At 41.7% G+C, this 20,886-nt stretch overlaps 1 protein-coding gene and 4 non-coding genes across 5 annotated transcripts; all 5 read right to left on the bottom strand.

Annotated features, from left to right (window-relative positions):
* Nucleotides 1–17,677: 17,677 nt before the first annotated feature.
* Nucleotides 17,678–20,824, bottom strand: LOC111981209 (small ribosomal subunit protein uS17). The gene is made up of 5 exons (XM_024012379.2): nt 20,662–20,824; nt 19,716–19,856; nt 18,657–18,732; nt 18,262–18,391; nt 17,678–17,894 (listed from the first exon to the last, which is right to left on the bottom strand). The coding sequence occupies exons 1-5, from the start codon at nt 20,674–20,676 to the stop codon at nt 17,771–17,773; spliced, it is 486 nt and encodes a 161-aa protein (XP_023868147.1). The 5' UTR covers nt 20,677–20,824; the 3' UTR covers nt 17,678–17,770.
* Nucleotides 18,005–18,088, bottom strand: LOC111982201 (small nucleolar RNA SNORD35). The gene has a single exon (XR_002879712.1). It is a non-coding gene; the product is annotated as a small nucleolar RNA SNORD35 (small nucleolar RNA).
* On the bottom strand, nt 18,497–18,579 carry LOC111982196 (small nucleolar RNA SNORD35). Its single transcript, XR_002879707.1, has one exon. It is a non-coding gene; the product is annotated as a small nucleolar RNA SNORD35 (small nucleolar RNA).
* LOC111982203 (small nucleolar RNA SNORD35) lies at nt 19,503–19,584 on the bottom strand. Its single transcript, XR_002879714.1, has one exon. It is a non-coding gene; the product is annotated as a small nucleolar RNA SNORD35 (small nucleolar RNA).
* Nucleotides 19,953–20,036, bottom strand: LOC111982200 (small nucleolar RNA SNORD35). The gene has a single exon (XR_002879711.1). It is a non-coding gene; the product is annotated as a small nucleolar RNA SNORD35 (small nucleolar RNA).
* Nucleotides 20,825–20,886: the final 62 nt, after the last annotated feature.

Genomic DNA, 20,886 nt, shown 5'->3' with positions numbered 1-20,886 from the left:
AAAACACACACTCATCACTTTTACTGCTGGGACTGAGAGTCAATGTAAAAAGTTGTCCTCTCGCTTTACTATGAGCATAACTGAATGCTGGATCAGGTCCAATACAGATGTTTATATCTCAATATCAAAATCATTTTTGGGGTGACAATTAAGCACCTTACTGTGATTGTTTCCAATTAAAATGGTCAAAAGAAAACAAAATAGCAATTCCTCAAGCAAAAATGCTGCTAGGACTGTCTGGGACTGGTCTGAGTGTAGAGGGGAAAACTGAAAACTAGCTGTTATTGGCAGAGAGGGTTGGAACTCTCTTTCTTATTGGTCTATTAACTAATTTACCACCTGGGGATGTCACAGGCAGGTCAAAAATCCATCCCACCCAAAACAGGCTGACATTTCAGGCAGTCTTTTCAAACAGCTCTTACACTAAAAGGGCATTATGATAATCTTCACAATTTCACAGTATAATTTCAACATCATAGTGTGGAAATATATATAAAACACAGGCAAATCACATTTTTAACAGCACTGGGACTTTAAAGCTATTCGGGAAACGTTTCTGCATAGTGTGTAATGAATCTCCGTATCTCTATCATGATTGCCTCAAATCAGTTTATTTGGTGCCATACTCTAATATACTCTTCTTTGTATACACGTTCTATCAGTTTCCAATAGCAAAAAAGAAAGAGATGGAAATGTGTTAGCTCCCTGTCCCCTAGGGCATTAAAATACCCAGAAACCACTCATTATACGTACTTTGAATTGCTGTGGGTTCAGAGATGCTATCTGTCTCCAGATAACAGGAGTGTGTTTTAACATAGCACAGAATGGGTGACTTGTTTGCGCTTTTGAGATTTTCAGTCATCTCTTTCAAGCCTGTCACACCATAGACTGATGAGAGATATGTTCTTCTGGCAACAAATACAGTAATATTGCACAGAGGCACAAGGGCTATCTGTTGCCGTCACTTTTCTGCCTCCCCTGAGAATGACTTAATAGACGAACGCTCATGAAACCCCCCTCTCTCTCAGTTAGTGCCCGATCACAGCTCGCATTCCCAGCATGCAGGGGATGTCACGGACTGCTGCCTCACTGCCACTGCAAACATCAGAGCTGACATGGTGGTCAGCTGCAAACTCTCACACTTTTTGTACCACGTTACCATGGGAACCGCACATCAATCTATTTTTTTTTACCCAGCTACACCACAGTCCCCACTCATTGTGCTAGTATACATATCTGTAGAGTCATGTAAAACCTGGGACGTGTTACTAAATGCTGAGCTGCAGCAGATTCCTGACCCTAGACCGGTGGAGCCATGATACAGTGTTCTCATTGAGCCTGGTCTGAAACAAGGTTAAATAGAAAGCCCCTTTTCCCATTTTCTCGGTCACATGATTCTTTTGTCACTATGAAGGGATCACAACCTGAAGGTTCTCAGAGAACACTTGGGTGTGCTGTCAGCATTTGATCTCCATTGTTCACTCTTTCCCTCTCCAATTTGCTGAAGGAACAAGATACAGTTTCTTTCTCCTCTCCATAGAAAGTACCTCGTTTATGGACCTCCATTGAAATGTGACTTTTTTGTCTCTTTGTTCACTTCAGTTTCATCAGTTGAGTTTGTTGAAAGACTCTCGTAGATAGATTCCACTGGGCACACACTGGTTGAGTCAACGTTGCTTCCACGTCATCTCAATGAAATGACATTGAACCAATGTGGAATAGACGCTGAATCGTGGGATTGCTCACGAAGAACCAAATCGAATCATATTTTTTATTTCTGTTTATAAAGGTGGATGGTTAAAACATTAACTTAGGTGATTATATTTGTTGGGGGTCTTGTTTGAAGGATTATATTTTTTTGTAAATGAGAACAGTGTAATTGATGGACTAATGATCATATGAGAGCGGTGGGAATGGGGACATTGGGTCAGTCACTATCTGATCGAGATATGCTAAGGTCTTCTTATTAACATATTTTACTGATTGTCTCTGGCCTACATATGACCATTTGTTTTGGCATCTTGGGAAAATGTCCTGGGTACTGGCGTATCTTACTGTCATGGTAATGACACTGTATGCATTGTGTGCATTTTATTAAAAAGGCATCAGTCAGCTGTTTCCTTCTAATTTATAGTTTGGTAAGAATACACAGAGATCCTCTTGAGGCTAGCCCTTTTTCTTCTTGGGGAAACACTATTGTTATGTGGGTCTCTGCTATTCTTTCTTTCTCTCCTTTGTTTGGTTGCACTGTATTTACACTATATTTGTCTTGTGTAACACATCAGGAACAAAAGACAGAACAAACTACAATATCCACCTACTTTATCTAGGATCACAGCCTGGTCTCATAGACTAGACGTAAAATAGTAAATGTAAACCTGGGACACTCAAATTAATATGATAGGTTACGTTTGGTATGGTTACATAAGACAGATGGTTACTTAATAAAGCATAAACAAAGGTAAGGTGGTTGGGGGTATAACACGAATGTCAAGCAACCAACAGGTTGCGAGTTCGAATCCCATCACGGACAATGTCTAGCAAACCAAAGGTTGCGAGTTAGAATCTCATCATGGACAACTTTAGCATTTTAGCTAATTACCAACTTTTCAACTACTTACTACTTTTTAGCTACTTTGCAACTACTTAGCATGATAGCTAACCCTTCATCTAACCCTAACCTTTTAACCATAATCCTAAACTTAACCCTAATCTTAACCATAACCCCTAGCCTAGCTAGAATTCATAACATACATACACTTAGCAAATTCGTACCATATTGTATGTTTTGCAGATTCGTAAAATATTGTACATTTTGCAAATGTTTACATATAATACGAATTGTGACTTGTAACATATCATACAAAATGGGTGATGGACATCCACAAATTATTACATACCATACGAAATGTAACATATAGTAAGCGTTGGGCCAGTAACCAAAAGGTTGCTGGATTGAATCCACGAGCTGACAAGGTAAAAATCTGTCATTCTGCCACTAAGCAAGGCAGTTAACCCACTGTTCCCCGGGCGCCGAAGATGTGGATGTCGATTATGGCAGCCCCCTGCACCTCTCTGATTCAGAGGGGTTGGGTTAAATGCGTACGACGCATTTCAGTTGAAGGCTTTCAGTTGTACAACTGACTAAGTATCCCCCTTTCTACTAAATGGAGTGTCTCTGATTTACGTAAAGAATAATACCAAATGCTCTGAGACCAGGTTGAGCCTCAGTTAAAACCTCATTACAAACTATCCCAAGTATCTACACTGACACCCAAAGTTGTAATTCAACAGATTCCACTAAAAGCATAGTCTTTGGTAGCTGACCTCAAATAACAGCAGCAGCAGGAGCAGCAGTATCTAGACTAGCCGTGTGCTGAGATAGGAAACGAGATACGCAACTGAGGCAAGATGGAGAGATTGGGCCTGTGTGCTGATTACTACCAGGTTCCCAGGGTCTTGGCTCTCTCTGGGGAGAGACCTGATCACAGCTTGGGTCTCCCCACTGTCATTACTGCCAGTGTGTGCTACAATAGGTCAGGGAGATGAGATAACATTGTGGGTGAGGAGCAGCAGGTGAGAAGCTCAACAGGGCATTATTAGGTATCCGGATCCCAGGGTGTAGCATTGCTGCTGACCTCAGGGGTTATGACTCACCATCTGCCACAGAGAATTCCTCCTGCTCAGAGCTCAAGCCCAAGGGCCAATTCAACAGGGGAACGAAATAGTTGTGTTGTTTTGGTTTGTCTAGTTTCTTTGTCTCTTTTTGTAAACAGATGAATGATAATGAACATGCTTTCAAAAAGTTTGATCTATAGTAGTGTCTGTTTATCATAGCCTTAGTGGCGGACTACATCCTAAGGAAAAACAGATTTGTAGCATTTCAGATTTATTCTATCTATATAGTCATAGGAGCTGACCTGTAGAACACAGTGCATGAACTGTGGAACCTGTCCTTCTGCCAGTCCGATATGTGGCCCACATTATATGGGTTTTCAGATTCTCAAATTCCAGTAGGTTTACAGGACCATCAGTCACTGAGAGCACGCCCCAGGGATGCTCTGATGAAAGRCATGTTAGATGYTTCACACACATGACCCCAGTGTGCTGATGCTGGGTACACCCTGTACCTTGACCTCTGACCCCAGCGCCTGTTTGATCTGAGAACCTGGTGTAAAATCAGAGGTGCCCATCACAGCCACACATGCCAGCCATCCGTCCGGTCTGACAGGCAGACACGGCAGAACCTGGGAATATTGAATTAAGACCTGCTGCTTTGACTGGAAAGCAGGAGCCAGTTGTTAAGAGGATGAGGCTGGCCCCATGCCCCGTCTCTGACCAGCCAGCTTCAAGAGCAGCTGGTAACAGTTATCAGCTTTCACGGACAGGCCATGTGAAGTAGAGTTGAAGTCGGAAGTTTACATACACCTCAGTCTAATATATTTAAACTCAGTTTATCACAATTCCTGACATTTAATTCGAGTAAAAAGTCCCTGTCTTAGGTCAGTTAGGATCACCGCTATATTTTAAGAATGTGAAATGTCAGAATAATAGTTGAGAGAATTATTTCTTTCAGCTTTTATTTCTTTCATCACATTCCCAGTGGGTCAGACGTTTACATACACTCAATTAGTATTTGGTAGCATTGCCTTTAAATTGTTAACTGGGTCAAACGTTTCGGGTAGCCTTCCACAAGCTTCCCACAATAAGTTGAGTGAATTTTGGCCGATTCCTCTTGACAGAGTTGGTGTAACTGAGTCAGGTTTGTAGGCCTCCTTGCTCGCACACGCTTTTCAGTTCTGCCACAAATCTTCTTATAGGATTGAGGTCAAGGCTTGTGATGGCCACTCCAATACCTTGACTTTGTTGTCCTTAAGCCATTTTGTCACAACTTTGGAAGTATGCTTGGTGTCATTGTCCATTGGAAGACCCATTTGTGACCAAGCTTTAACTTCCTGACTGATGTCTTGAGATGTTGCTTCAATATACCACATAATTTTCCTCCATCATGAGCCATCTATTGGGGAGGTGCACCAGTCCTCCGCAGCAACAACCCCCACAACATGATGCTGCCACCCCTGTGCTTCACGTTGGGATGGTGTTCTTCGGCTTGCAAGCCGCCCCCTTTTTTCTCCAAACATAACGATGGTCATTATGGCCAAAACAGTTCTATTTTTGTTTATCAGACCAGAGGACATTTCTCCAAAAAAGTACAATCTTTGTTCCCCATGTGCAGTTGCAACCGTAGTCTGGCTTTTTTTATGGCGGTTTGTGAGCAGTGGCTTCTTTCCTTGCTGAGCAGCCTTTCAGGTTATGTCATTATAGGACTCGTTTTCCTGTGGATATAGATACTTTTGTACCTGTTCCTCCAGCATCTTCACAAGGTCCTTTGCTGTTGTTCTGGATTGATTTCCACTTTTAGCACAAAGTACATTAATCTCTAGGAGACAGAACGTGTCTCCTTCCTGAGCGGTATGATGGCTGTGTGGTCCCATGTGTGTTTATACTTGCATACTATTGTTGTACAGATGAACGTGTTACCTTCAGGCGTTTGGAAACTGCTCCCAAGGATGAACCAGACTTGTGGAGGTCTACAATTTTTTTTCTGAGGTCTTGGCTGTTTTCTTTTGATTTTCCCATAATGTCAAGCAAAGAGGCACTGAGTTTGAAGGTAGGCCTTGAAATACATCCACAGGTACACCTCCAATTGACTCAAATGATGTCAATTAGCCTATCAGAAGCTTCTAAAGCCATGACATAATTTTATGGAATTTTCCAAGCTCTTTAAAGGCACGCTCAACTTAGTGTATGTAAACTTCTGACCCACTGGAATTGTGATACAGTGAATTATAAGTGAAATAATCTGTCTGTAAACAATTGTTGGAAAAATGACTTGTGTCATGCACAAAGTAGATGTCCTAACCGACTTGCCAAAGCTATAGTTTGTTAACAAGAAATTTGTGGAGTGGTTGAAAAACGAGTTTTAATGACTCCAACTGTCACGTTCGTTTAGAGATGGATTGAACCAAGGTGCAGCGTGGTAGGCGTACATCTTTCTTTTATTTGATGACACAGAAAAAACAACAAAATACAAAACGAACGTAACGCTACATGCAGTGCAGAAAGCAACTACACACAAACAAGATCCCACAAACTAAAGGTGGGAAAAGGCTGCCTAGGTATGATCCCCAATCAGAGACAACAATAGACAGCTGCCTCTGATTGGGAACCATACCCGGCCAACAAAGAAATAGAAAAACTAGAATGCCCACCCAAATCACACCCCGACCTAACCAAATAGAGAAATAAAAAGGCTCTCTAAGGTCAGGGCGTGACACCAACCTAAGTGTATGTAAACTTCCGACTTCAACTGTATAATTATTGTGCTTTTCTATTAAATATCTCACTGCTCAAAACAAACTTGTAACTTTGTCTTGAGAGTAAATGCACCAAATTTGAAGTACCTGCATTTTCATTTGCATTGATTTATAAATAAATCTTTACCATTGAATACGGAAATGAAAACTTTGATAAGATTATGCTCACTTAATAAATCCAACTCAAGCCATTTCATAACCAAAATTCAGAGATTGATTTATGGTATGGATATCACATTTTGATGAAATGAGAGTAGGGTAAGCCCCATCTGCAAAATAATTTCAAATCAGTCGACCTCACACTTGTAAATGCACTGCTGTTGTTGGTACCAGACACCTCAAGTCATGACCAGCACCTCTGACCTTGGCCTCTTATATTCTGACATGCTAATGATCAGCACATCAACTACTTTCACTGGCACCAAACAACTTATATCAGCTCATCCTATATCATCTGCTTTTAAGGGGCGGCAGGAAGCCTAGTGGTCAGAGCGTTGGGCCAGTAACCGAAAGGTTGGTAGATTGAATCCCAGAGGTAAAAACCTCTCATTCTGCCCCTGAATAAGGCACTGTTCCTAGGCCGTCATTGTAAATACGAATTTGTTCTTAACTGACTTGCCTAGTTAAAATAAATAAGGGTGTAAGATATGCATATGGGTGCCTAATTGTCTGTTATTATATTGACACCCTTGTCTTTCAACAGGAAGTTGTTGGACACAAATATAGTTGATTTGATCCAGGGACAGTGGATATCTTTGTGCACATCTGAATGGCTGATGCGTTGTCCAGATGTGGTGTGTGACCCGGCGCTGACCCACAGTGCCCCAGAAGACCGCCCGAGCCCTGAAAATGTACTCCCCTTTGTGAAACAGAAAAGCGTGCAGCTAGACATCAGCAAGACAAATACTTGCTAATGATTTGTAACATCTCAAGAGAATGACAAACGTCAACAAAGATAAGAATAAAAACTGTACAAAAAAGTACAAATGTTCCTGTATGATTACATTCACATGTTGAGAGTCGTCTACCACAACTCTTAACATTCACATAATCAAACATAAGCCACCAGGGCATCATAGTAAGACAATATCCTCCTCCTACGTGCAACCTCAGAGCGCAGTACCTTGACAGCTCTGTGTTGGTAACCCCAGTAGAGCAGAGGACTCAGCCCCTGCCCCACCCCTGCCTCTGGCTCTATGCTGACTGCTGACAGAGGGCAGGGGGCCATCTGAGGGGCTACTGATGCCAGGGTCCATGTTCCACTACGTTACAGTATACAACCCCGCTCTGCAACCATCTGCTCAAGTCATCAGGCCTCCTGCACTGCTGCTGGAAAAGAGTTTGTGTGCTGCTTGCTGACATGTCAAAACAAACCAAGATGAGGGCCCAGTGCAGCACCGTGACCCCTCCTGCCGCCTGCCCAGACCCCTGCTGGGACACCATAAGGCCTGTGTTTTACTTTCAGACATGACCCTTACAGAGATGACCCTCTGGACTAACATCCCTGCTGCTGAATAGACAAGTAAGAAAACCTGTGTGCATGCTCAGTGACACTAGGTAAACATGTAAACCTGCAAGGCACTGGACTGTTAAGTGGTGGACAGTAAATGTTGTGGAGAGGAAAGGAAGCCTGGCAATGCAGGGTAGTGATCTGCTGTGGGCTGTAGTGCCATCCCACTGGGACCAAACTGGTTGAATCAACAATGTTTCCACGTTATTTCAACAACAAAAATAAATGTGATGACACTGATTGGTTTTGGTTTTGCAAAAAAGTCATCAATGTAAAGGAATTTCAGGGATACCTGTACCCCTCCCCCCCCCCATTTCCCCCCCCCAAATCTAATGGAGCGGTTAAAAATCTTGTTGATTTCACGTTGAATTTGCGCTCGCTGACAACTCAATAAAATGTACGTCAAAACTAGATGTTGAAATGATGTCTGTGCCCAGTGGCATGCCACCGTTTAGAGCAGCTCTCTCTCGCCCCCCTGGCAGTCTAATCTGAACCTGCTAGGGCAGCATGGGCCCAGGTCACATGCCTGTGATTGATGGTCCATTCACTTCTAACCCTCTCAGTAGTGCTTGGCTGCACCTTTTGGGACTTTTCCAGCTGGAAAGTGTTGAGCCTTAGCAGAGAAATTAGATGGACAGGGACAGGTTTGCCCTGGGCCCTCTTTCAACAGTATCCTCACCTGGAGAAATAGCTAGATTTTCCATCAGTGTGTTACATAGAAATGATCTCCACTCCATCAGGATGTTACATGGAAATGATCTCCACTCATCAGGATGTTACATAGAAATGATCCCCACTCCATCAGGATGTTACATGGAAATTATCTCCACTCCATAAGGATGTTACATGGAAATGATCTCCACTCCATCAGGATGTTACATGGAAATGATCCCCACTCCGTCAGGATGTACATGGAAATTATCTCCACTCCATCAGGATGTTACATGGAAATTATCCCCACCCATAAGGATGTTACATGGAAATGATCCCCACTCCATCAGGATGTTACATGGAAATGATCTCCACTCCGTCAGGATGTTACATGGAAATGATCTCCACTCCATCAGGATGTTACATGGAAATGATCCCCACTCCATCAGGATGTTACATGGAAATGATCTCCACTCCATCAGGGTGTTACATAGAAATGATCTCCACTCCATCAGGATGTTACATGGAAATGATCCCCACTCCATCAGGATGTTACATGGAAATGATCCCCACTCCATAAGGATGTTACATGGAAATTATCCCCACTCCATCAGATGGTTACATGGAAATGATCTCCACTCCGTCAGGATGTTACATGGAAATGATCTCCACTCCATCAGGATGTTACATGGAAATGATCCCCACTCCATCAGGATGTTACATGGAAATGATCCCCACTGGAATGGGCTGTACTGTACAGTACCAGTTGACAGACTACGCAGATGTTTGTTTAGTGGAGACTTACAGCCACGTTACTCACAGCTCAAAAAGTAGCAAATCTCATGAGTCAGGTTACCTAACTAATGATACAGTGAAGATTGAGACATGGAAGAAAATACAAATGAGATGATATTGTAGCGAGAGCAAGTCATCTAGAGAGTTTGGCATCTTAATTGAACCTATACAAAACATTGAAAACTTACAAGAAGAATCATTCAGTCCCATTCTACCCACCGAAAACAGTTTCTGACTGAGAAGGAACCAAAAGATGAGAACGATATAGAATATCTGCATCTTCTTCCTGTCTTTTTGCATGGTTAACATTTATTTTAGAGTTACATTTAAGTATATGGATCCCCCAGTGAGTCATTGGTATTAAACTAACAGCTGCGGCAGGTGTGAGCACAAGATGCACGTATCGACATGGACTAACAATTAGGCATACTCCATAACAGACAGCTTTAACTGCCATGTAATAAATGGAACAGATATGCTTTGAACTGCTGCAAGTAGTTGCTTCTCAAGTTGTTACATAAGTTAATATTTCCTTGCTTGATGGCATTGTTGTGTGCGCCTAGGATAATGAAATCAGTCACTGGAGTTCCCCCTGTTTGCCAACGGTTTGGTCAGAAAACCTGCAATGCAAAGTTAATGTACACAAAATCAGAAATGGGTAACTTCCCACTGGGCACAAACTGGTTGAATCCCCATTGTTTCCACGTCATTTCAATGAAATTACGTTGAACTAAGAAGTTGAATTGACATCTGTGCAGTGGGTTACTGTACCATGGTTATATGTATTTATATCCACTACAGAAACTAAATCAAGCTGGATTTATGAAAGAGATTTGAATTAAAAGCCTTATAAAGATGATATCATAAAATGTTAAAGTATTCTTTCGCAAAACGTATTGCAAAGGTCAACGGCTATATGTATTTTATGAGGATAGAACAGTGGTGACACTGTGTTCCCCACCTTAAAAACCTCCACGTCCTTTGATTTGAATTTATGGACCTATCCTCATCAAACTGAGACCTGTGTTTATGATTCATAATAAAACCATCTCTATAAAGTCTCTTTAGTTCCAAAATCCTACATCCGCCACGGAAAACTACTTGCAATTGATTGCCTTAGCAAATCACCAAGTAACACCAAAACAATGGTGCGTAGTGACCATTTTAAAAATGAGGCTAAAAACTATTTGTCAGTGATATAGTGAGCTCCAATTTGAGGGTATTGCCATCCATATCGGGTGAACCGTTTACAAATTACAGCACTTTATGAAGTCACTTTTATAAAAAATATTAGAGAATATGTTTCTAAACACTTCTACATTAATGTTGATGCCATCACGACTACGGATAATCCTGAATGAATCGTGAATAATGAGAGGCATAAATATCATACCCCTCCAAAAAATGCTAACCTCCTCTGTTAATGGTAATGGTGAGAGTTTAACATGTCTTGGGAGTTTGATCTTTGAGCTTCTGTAACTTTCTCACTCATCATTATTCACCATTCATTCAGGATTATCCGTAATCATGGTGACATCCAGAAACATATTCTATTCTTATTTACAATAAACTGTCTCAAAAATGATACAATATGTTATTTACCATTCATTTCTATTGGGCACAAAATAATCTGAAACACAACCAAAACGAACAGCAAATGCATCCCAAAAGTTTGTAGAGTCACAAGATTGATGTAGTCATTGTGTACTAGGAATATGGGACCAAATACTAAACTTTTAACTACTTTAATACACATGTAAGTGAATTTGTCAGAATACATTTGGTTCCCAAAAAGTGCTGTAATTTCTACATGGTTCACCCAATACAGATGAAAGTAACCTGAAATTAAAACTGACAGTCTGCACTTTAACCTCATAGTCATTGTATCATTTCAAATCCAAAGTGCTGGAGTACATAGCCAAAACAACAAAAAATGTGACACCGTCCAAATACGTTTGGACCTCACTTGTAAGTGACGCGGCAAGGTTCAGAATAGCATTAAAGAAAACAAAACCAGATGGACACTATGACTGCTCACTAAACAAACTCACTAAATGATGATTCATCTCTCTTGCCTCCCCTCAGTATGGATTCATGAGCAGCTTGACCTTTGAGGGGTCATGGTCAGCTCTCTCCTTCCTCTCCCTGGGGTGTCTGTGCGTGAGAGGAGCTATGGTCCACAGATCACCACTGGGGCCTATCCTAACCCCATTACACAGTCCCCTGTCTATGGAGGCCTATGGAGTGACGACCCCAGCGTTGGAGACAAGCCTTGCTGATGGAGTAATGCAGTTGGCCCTGTAGTTATTTTTTTATCCCAGTATTTAGAAGGATTTCCATTGAACTGATGTGTCATAATCTTGGGAGTTGACAGAAACTCTACCCTGTTAGACATGTTTTATTCATTTATTTATGTTACTACCTTTCTTGAGAAGCTGTATTGTATGCCAGGATTCTGCAGTGATTAGGAGTCAGACAACAGTCTGGTAGAAGGTTTAGGGCTAGATTCAATCTGTATAGCTGAAGTATCGCGGCGGATCCGCGTTTACCGTGAATGCAGTCTCTGCGAACGCAGGAACATTGCCTTTAAATTTCTGTCGAGCTATAACGTGGATCTTCCTCGATACGGATTGAATCCAGCCCTTAATCCATGACTAGGTCAAATGGGAGGTGGGCATTAGCAGAGTGGCCAAGGCTCAGGGATTCTATGGGATTGCAAGCTTCTTATGAATGCTGTCTAGCAAGGTCACTTATGGGTCTGGCTTCATCAGTGTGTCTAAAATGTGAGAACATGCCCCACTCAGCCCCCTACCATGGCTGGACTCACTCACATCAGCAACATGGGCCTTCCCTGTCACCACCATATGGTCCACATTCACATAGGCACTGGGAAAGCAGCACGCTCAGCATCATTATGTAAATGTAGACGCCAAGGCCTTGGTAGACCCAGGCAGAAAAGTAGACAGAAGCCCAGCCTGAGGGAGGGGCTGAGGGTCTCTCTCTCTCATTCCCATGCAGAGACACTGAGGGGTTGGCCGTCAAAGCCACATGATAATGCCTCAGCTGATGCACGCGGGCCATTTAGCATGCATTGCATATGTTTGGGTATGTTTTCTTCTGGATCTCAGAAGCCATTGGCCGTACAGGCCTACAGCAAGACAACCTAGGAAACAATGGAACAAGCTGAAAAACAAGACAATACTAGAATGAGTCCAACCAAGGACTTGTGTACGTGATTTTATGTTTGGGTTCAAATGTATATGGTTTCGTGGGAGAAATACTATCTTGTGCATCGTTCAGACCAACCAAACTTAGGGCACAATAAAAAAAGAATAAAATCTCACATTGCCAGTTCGATAGGGAAAGTCCCACTGGTATTTGACAGTTGAAACATTTGAATGTTTGATTTCTAAAAGCATTTCTTTGGTATTCCACATTGCAATGTTTCTTTGTATTCACATTGATATGTTTCTTTGTATTCACATTGGGAGTTTCAGTAGCATGTCACAACTCACAGTAGATCTCTCCCATGACTTGAGAATAGTTGGAATCTACGTTATGTGGACCATGGGTGACATCATATTCAACTTGCTTCAAACAGCCTCAGTTGTTTGCCGTGTTGTATGACACTAAATGTGAATGAATTAAAGAATGAAAATGAATTGTTGCTACTTTATTTGTCTGATATCACAGATTATTTAAATAAAATGACATCTGAGAATCATTGTTTACTGTTATGGTACTAATAACAATACTTTTTATCCTCTTTCTACACCCTATTTACATCCAGTCCCAGGATGGAAGCCAGTGTGCTGATATTACTTCAAATCTCATCAGTACATTTTGTTTTGATTTAAAAATAGGTGTTAGTCGCCCTCTGTTGGTTAACCATAGAACAAGTGTTGTTTTTTGCCATCTTTGTAAGCCTGCCACACACAAACTATACGATACATTTAATAAACATAAGACTGAGTGTGAGTTTTTGTCACAACGCGGCTCGTGGGAAGTGACAAAGAGCTCTTATAGGACCAGCGCACAAATAATAATATAATTATAATCAATCATTTTGCTCTTTATTTAACCATCTTACATATAAAACCTTATTTGATCATCGAAAATTGTGAATAACTCACCACAGGTTAATGAAAGGGTGGCTTGAAAGGATGCACATAACTCTGCAATGTCGGGTTGTATTGGAGAGTCTCAGTCTTAAATCATTTTCCCACACACAGTCTGTGCCTGTATTTAGTTTTCATGCTAGTGAGGGCCGAGAATCCACTCTCACATAGGTAGTGGTTGCAAAGGGCATCAGTGTCTTAACAGCACGATTTTCCAAGGCAGGATACTCTGAGCGCAGCCCAATCCAGAAATCTGGCAGTGGCTTCTGAATAAATTACATTTTCACAAAACTGCTTGTTGCAATTTCGATGAGGCTCTCAAGTTTAGATATTGGTAAGTGGATTGGAGGCAGGGCATGAAAGGGATAACGAATCCAGTTCTTTGTGTCATCCGTTTCGGGAAAGAACCTGCGTAATATGTGCTTTGCTATATCACATATGACATTGTCCGTAAGCTTGAGTTCATTTGCACACAAAAAAATCACACAATGATGGAAAGACCTGTGTGTTGTTCTTGTTAATGCAGACAGAGAAGAGCTCCAACTTCTTAATCATAGCCTCAATTTTGTCCCGCACATTGAATACAGTTGTGGAGAGTCCCTGTAATCCTAGATTCAGATCATGCAGGTGAGAAAAAACATCACCCAGATAGGCCAGTTGTGTGAGAAACCCGTCATCATGCAAGCGGTCAGACAAGTGAAAATTATGGCCAGTAAAGAAAACTTTAAGCTCGTCTCAATTTTAAAAAACGTGTCAATACTTTGCCCCTTGATAACCAGCGCACTTCTGTATGTTGTAAAAGTGTTACATGGTCGCTGCCCATATCATTGCACAGTGCAGAAAATACATGAGAGTTCAGGGGCCTTGCTTTAACAAAGTTAACCATTTTCACTGTAGTGTTCAAAACATCTTTCAAGCTGTCAGACATTCCCTTGGCAGCAAGCAAGTCTCTTCTTATTATTTGTGTCCTTTAGTAGTGGTTTTCGATCAAGAAATTCAACCATGAAGGCCTGATTCACACAGTCTCCTCTGAACAGTTGATGTTGAGATGTGTCTGTTACTTGAACTCTGTGAAGCATTTATTTGGGCTGCAATCTGAGGTGCCGTTAACTCTAATTAATTTATCCTCTGCAACAGAGGTAACTCTGGGTCTTTCTTTCCTGGAAGACCCCGGAAGACCCGGGTCTTCCTTTCCTGTGGCGATGATGGTTTTTGCAAACTGCACTTGAAAAACTTTCAAAGTTCTTGACATTTTCCGGATTGACTGACCTTCATGTCTTAACGTAATGATGTAGTGTTGTTTCTTTTTGCTTATTTGAGATGTTCTTGCCATAATATGGACTTGGTATTTTACCAAATAGGGCTATCTTCTGTATACCACCCCTACCTTGTCACAACACAACTGATTGTCTCAAACGCATTAAGAAGGAAAGAAATTCCGCAAATCAACTTTTAACAAGGCACACCTGTTAATTGAAATACATTCCAGGTGTCTACCACATGAACCAGACGTCCCAAGGCAAAGGGTGGCTACTTTGAAGAAACTCAAATATAAATATATTTTGATTTGTTTAACACTTTTTTGGTTACTACATGATTCCATACAGTGGCAAGAACAAGTATGTGAACCCTTTGGAATTACCTGGATTTCTGCATAAATTGGTCATAAAATTAGATCTGATCTTCATCTAAGTCACAACAACAGACAAACACAGTCTGCTTAAACTAATAACATGGGTGGGTCCTAGGAGGGCATAGGCCCACCCACTGGGGAGCCAGGCCCAACCAATCAGAATGAGGGCTTTATTTCAGACAGAAATACTCCTCAGTTTCATCACCTGTCCATGCGGCTGTTCTCAGATGATCCCTCAGGTGAAGAATTCAGATGTGGATGTCCTGGGTTGGCATGGTTACACGTGGTCAGCTCATGAAACAACACTTGCGTTGCGTTTGTATTTTTGTTCAGTATACATGGGTTTAACCTCTACTCAGCTACCATTTGGAGTTGTTTTAATTTTATTTGGAATTTTAGGACCCCTTTAAGTATAAAAAAATAAAGGATAAAATATTTAATTTGTCCTTTAATATAGCCCATAGAAATGCATTGAATAACACATTCATAAATGGCAAAAAAGACAAGTCAAGAAATAAATAATAAGGAATGAAGTGTCTGTGGGGGATCGCCAGTCTCCCATTTCTACAGTGGGGTCATATTAGTTTAGCCCAAATAGGTCTGAAGCTAGACAGAAGTTGGCACATCGGCTTTACCGACTTCAGACGAGGCCCGTGGGGGTCGTAGAGCAAAACCATTGTGTTCGTGAGAGTCTCGTCTTTCCATAGTCATATTAGTTTGTAGGAGAAAATCCATTTTCGGGATGTCTCATGGTCTGACAAACACCGCTGTAGCTCGGCCACCTTCCACTGCAGATGCGGAAGGCTGACATCTGCGGATGAAGTGAATTTGAGACGCATTCCATGTAAAAATAAATAAATAGCATATCTCTCTAGTCTAAATTGACAGATTTTTTTTATTTGTGTTACTTAGATTGACAAGACTATTAAATTTCTGAGACCGTTCACTTTATTTTAATGGCTGAGCCAAAAACGCAAAATGCTCAATGCAGAATACTGTTCCAAAGAAAATAGTAAATATACAGACATTGTGTATAATGTATTTTTTTTCTTCCAATTCCATCCAACTTCAAGTGCTGGTTGTTAAGGCTAATACAGGCTAATTCAAATCTGGACTTTGAAGCCAGTTCCACTGCTGATGTTCATGCTTCCCATCAAATCAAGGACTGATTTACGAAGATGGTGGATAAATGAAGATAGTTCACTCAGGACATTTATCATTGAAAAAAATTCTACGTTCCAGTCTACTTAACTGGGTGTCTCCCCCATAGACACCAACTCAATAGCAGCTGGTTCTGGTCTACTTAGAAAGAAAAAAAAATAACAGCGAGTGGGGTGTCTCACTTCCAATTCAGTCTCTGTGATTTAGACCTGGGACACCAGATGGACACAATTTATCAGGTAAAACAGAACCAGCAGTACTCTGCACCTACAAACAGATTTGAATACAACCAGCCTAGATTATCAGATCATTGCAGATCCCATCACAATAAAACTAAAGTATGCCTAAATATAACTTGATCTGCAACAGAGACCGTTAACTCCAAAGAGAAAACTTTTTGCAACAAAAGCTAGTTTATTGGACAGATTCAGGTAGGGATCAGTCTACTCTAGAAACCAAACTAAAATAAACTCTGGGGACCTACCCGAATTAGTCCAATAGAAACTAGTTTGCTGCAAAACGATTGTTGGGCATAAATGTTTCCACTGCAAGGAAAATTGATTGGATCTTTAAAGGAATGAAAAGATTTGGCACGGGTCCTCAGATCCTCAAAAGGTTCCACAGCTGCACCATCGAGAGGATCCTGACTGGTTGCATCACCGCCTGGTATGGCAACTGCTTGGCCTCCGACTGCAAGGCACTACAGAGGGTAGTGCGTACGACCCAGTACATCACCGGGGCCAAGCTTCCTGGACAATTTGTATTGCAACCCTCCCCTTTTTACACTGCTGCTACTAGCGTTTCACTTTACCTATAAGTACATATTACCTGAATTACCTCAACTAACCGGTGCCACCGCATTGTGCGGGGTAGCCCCTGTATAGCTTCGTTACTGTGATCTTCTATTTTCTTTCAATTTTGTTTGTTTACTTCAGTCTATTTAGTAAATACTTAACTTTTTTCTTAAATCTGCATTGTTGGTTAACAGCTGGTAAGCAAGCATTTCACTGTAAGGTCTACACCCGTTGTATCCAGCGCATGTGACATTAAATTTGATCGTTTAATTTTACATTTATGTAAGAACCTACACATTTGTGGAGCAGCTAGCTCACTGTGCTGAAGTTTCATCACTTCAAGAAAAACTCAGGCTTTAAAAGAGACGGGCAAATGGCCCTGTGGTTGGAGACACCAATTTCACGTTCACAACGCTACAGGAACACGAAAGTTGGAAAATTATGGATGAGCCAATGTTTTTTTTGAATGGGAATCAGTTGACGGATGGACAACGGAAAGAACTGTCCAGCAGAACGCACAATAAGTCAGCCTCAGCCGTTACACAAAACAAAGCACTCATTTCAGTTAATTGGCAAAGGTTCCCCATTGAATTGTACAAACGTAATTATTTAACAAAAGACAGGCCAGAAGACCAAGATACAGAACATTGTTTATTTCAGATACAACAGAGCAGGTCAGCCTAGAAAGAAAGCCTTCCTGTCAATTGGTCTCATCTCCTGCACATCCTAGATTAGAACTTCTGGAACTGCTTCTTGGCTCCAGCGGCCTTTGTGACCTTGAGGACGTTGAACCTCACCGTCTTGCTGAGGGGTCGGCACTCTCCGACGGTAACAATGTCTCCGACGGAGACGTCTCTGCAGAGAAAAGGAGAGAATTAATGGAGCATAATCCTGAAGTGACCAAGGCACTGCTTTTGGAGGTATGACAACATCAACCAATGTGCCATCTCATGTGATAGGTAGGCCAAACTGCATCAGTGTTGCCATTAGGCAGTGTCGTCAGAGCCACATGGGCTTGGAAGACCATCGTGAGAAAAACATCATTTGCAGCTAACATCAAATCTGATTTAATGGAACTTTAACTGTAGTGGAACAGTGAGTTACAGCCATCCTTGCAGTAGGAAAGGCACAATCAGCCAATTATTGGATACAGCCTGGTCAGAAAAGACACAAGCAAGGAAGAGAGGTTGGAAAGGCTCAACAATATGACAGGTCCTCTTACCTGAAGGCAGGTGAGAGATGAACCGACATGTTCTTGTGCCTCTTCTCAAAGCGGTTGTATTTGCGGATGTAATGCAGGTAGTCACGTCTGATGACGATGGTCCTCTGCATCTTCATCTTGGTCACCACGCCTGAAAAGGCAGAATCAGGTCAATGTGTGGTCAATCTTAGAATACATCTAAGCACTGATCTAGGGATAGGAGTAGACCGTTGAATAGGGTGAGCAGGGGGTTTCGGTCGTTGCATCAGTAATGCCATAAGGCATTGTCGTCATAACCAGAAGGCTTGGAAGACCATCGTGAGAAAAACATCATTTGCAGTTCAGTGAGAAAACAAAGCTGACTGTTTTACATCCAAACCAAAAACAATAAACAGCAAGGAAATGTAAAGACTAACCGGAGAGGATACGACCACGGATGGAGACATTTCCAGTGAAGGGGCATTTCTTGTCAATGTAAGTGCCATCAATAGCCTGTAGAAACAAAATATGTTAGGTTCTCTGCAAATCCTTCCATAACTCTCAAACCCAAAAAAAAAAATAACATTCAACAATTAATGATTTTACTGAGGTTGAGTTCATAAGGAAATAAGTCAATTGAAAAAAATGTATTAGGCCCTAATCTTTGGATTTCACATGAATGGGCAGGGGCACAGCCATGGGTGGGCATAGACCCACCTACTGGGGAGCCAGACCCAGAAAGTTTCCCCCACAAAAGGGCTTTGGACAGAAATACCCGTTTCAGCTATCAGGGTGGCTGGTCTCAGACAATGGTTACACGTGGTCTGCAGTTGAGGCCAGTTAGACGTACTGCCAAATTCTCTACAACGACGTTGGAGGCAGCTTATGGTAGACAAATGAACCTTCCAATTTCTTGCAAAAGCTCTGGTGGACATTCTAGCAGTCAGCATGCCAATTGCAAGCTCCTTCAATTTGAGACATCTGTGGCATTGTTTGACAAAACTTCATATTTTAGTGTGGCCTTTAATTGTGCACCGCACAAGGTGCACCTGTGTAATAATGCTGTTTAATCAGCTTTTTGATGCCACAGGTGGATGGATTATCTTGGCAAATGATAAATCCTCACTAACAGGGATGTAAACAAGTTTGTGAACAACATTTTATGGAAATAAGCTTTTTGTGCATATGGAACATTTCTGGGACCTTTTATTTCCACTCGTGAAACATGGGACCAACAGGTTACATCTATATTTTTGTTCAGTATGGACGCCAAAATCCCTCCTATAACTGCATCAGTGTTGCCATTAGGCAGTGTCGTCAGAGCCTCAGGCTTGGAAGACCATCGTGAGAAAAACATCATTTGCAGCTTGCAAAGAGCAGTTAACCATACAAGCTAATTGACCACGAGATACAAGGCTGTATTCAAAGATGAATCATACTGCCCATAAGGAGCACAACTGTAGTTTTAGGATAGTTTAGGTTGTTGGGTAAGATACCTCTCTTGGAGTTTTGAAGCCTAGACCAACACTCTTGTGGTAGCGTGGGAGCTTCTCCTTGGCCTCCTTGCCACCTTCACCAACCAGAACACGCTTCTTGTTCTGGAAGATGGTTGGCTGCTTCTGATAAGCCCTCTCCGTCTGTGGGGAAAAATACATAACACCAGGTCAAAAACTGATCTATGCAGAGCCTAACCCGTCGCTCCATCACGGATCTGAAAAGACCCATCTTCAAGTTACACTGCATCAGTGTTGCCATTAGGCAGTGTCGTCAGAGCCTCATAGGCTAGGAAGACCATCGTGAGAAAAACATCATATGCAGGTAAATCGATGTGCATTTTGAAATATACCCTACTAGACAAGCAGTAGATAAGACAGGATGCACTAGCAAGATTTACAATCTATGAAGCTGACCATAATGAAACTTCTGATTAACTAGGTAGCTAGCTAAACAAAACCCATAAAAAGTCCATAACATTTGGAATATTAAAGTTGAGAAAGTAGACCGCTGAGTTTAGCCAACTAATGGGTGATCAGGCTAGCTAGCCAAATTCGCGTATAAACTAATCTAACGGCTATAGTTTTTCCAGTACGCTAAGCTTCTCACGCATACATTTATCTAGCAATGACATGTTTTAGTGATCAACTCTGCCATGAGTCAGTAAATTTCGATTATCAACTACAGATGAAGCATACGCCCAATGCTGTAAAGGCCTAGTTAGCAAACTTCCTACTGGATCTCCGACAAAGCGCACCACACGGCACAGGGCCTGGAACGTGATAGTCGAAGTAGATAACACCGTTAAGGGCCCAGTCTACTTCGATATACTTCAATCGCACGCTTTTCGCTTAACAAACGCTATTTATTGTAGGCTGCAATGCCATTATGTTTGTTTTTCTATCTAAAAAGCACATTCATTTCGCCACGCTGTTTTGCTGAACGTACTTGTGCGTCCGCCATCTTTGCCAGCCGAGTCGTAAAGAGAATTAAGCATGCGCGCGACGGACAGAAGTCAGAAAGGACAGGATATGACGTTTAAGAAAGGGCAAGGCAGAAGCGGAACGTTGGATTCCATTTGTGTCAAAATATTTGTATTCATTGTTAATTAAACTTGCTATAGTCTTAGTCTTTTGTAAGTTGACTACTCATAAATGTTATCGGCCCTCTATG

The sequence above is a fragment of the Salvelinus sp. IW2-2015 genome, linkage group LG20 (genome assembly GCF_002910315.2).
Source record: "Salvelinus sp. IW2-2015 linkage group LG20, ASM291031v2, whole genome shotgun sequence".
Classification (NCBI taxonomy): Eukaryota; Metazoa; Chordata; class Actinopteri; order Salmoniformes; family Salmonidae; genus Salvelinus; species Salvelinus sp. IW2-2015.
Note: the sequence above shows the minus strand (reverse complement) of the source record. Positions and strands in the feature narration are given on the sequence as shown.

Bases quoted from the DNA above. Each gene is read 5' to 3' on its own strand.
- LOC111981209 (XM_024012379.2), bottom strand. The intron at 18,392-18,656 runs GTTAGTCTTTAC...CTGCCTTTTCAG, and splicing joins CCGTGGTCGTATCCTCTCCG to GCGTGGTGACCAAGATGAAG. The intron at 17,895-18,261 runs GTAAGAGGACCT...TTTTCTCTGCAG, and splicing joins CATCTCTCACCTGCCTTCAG to AGACGTCTCCGTCGGAGACA.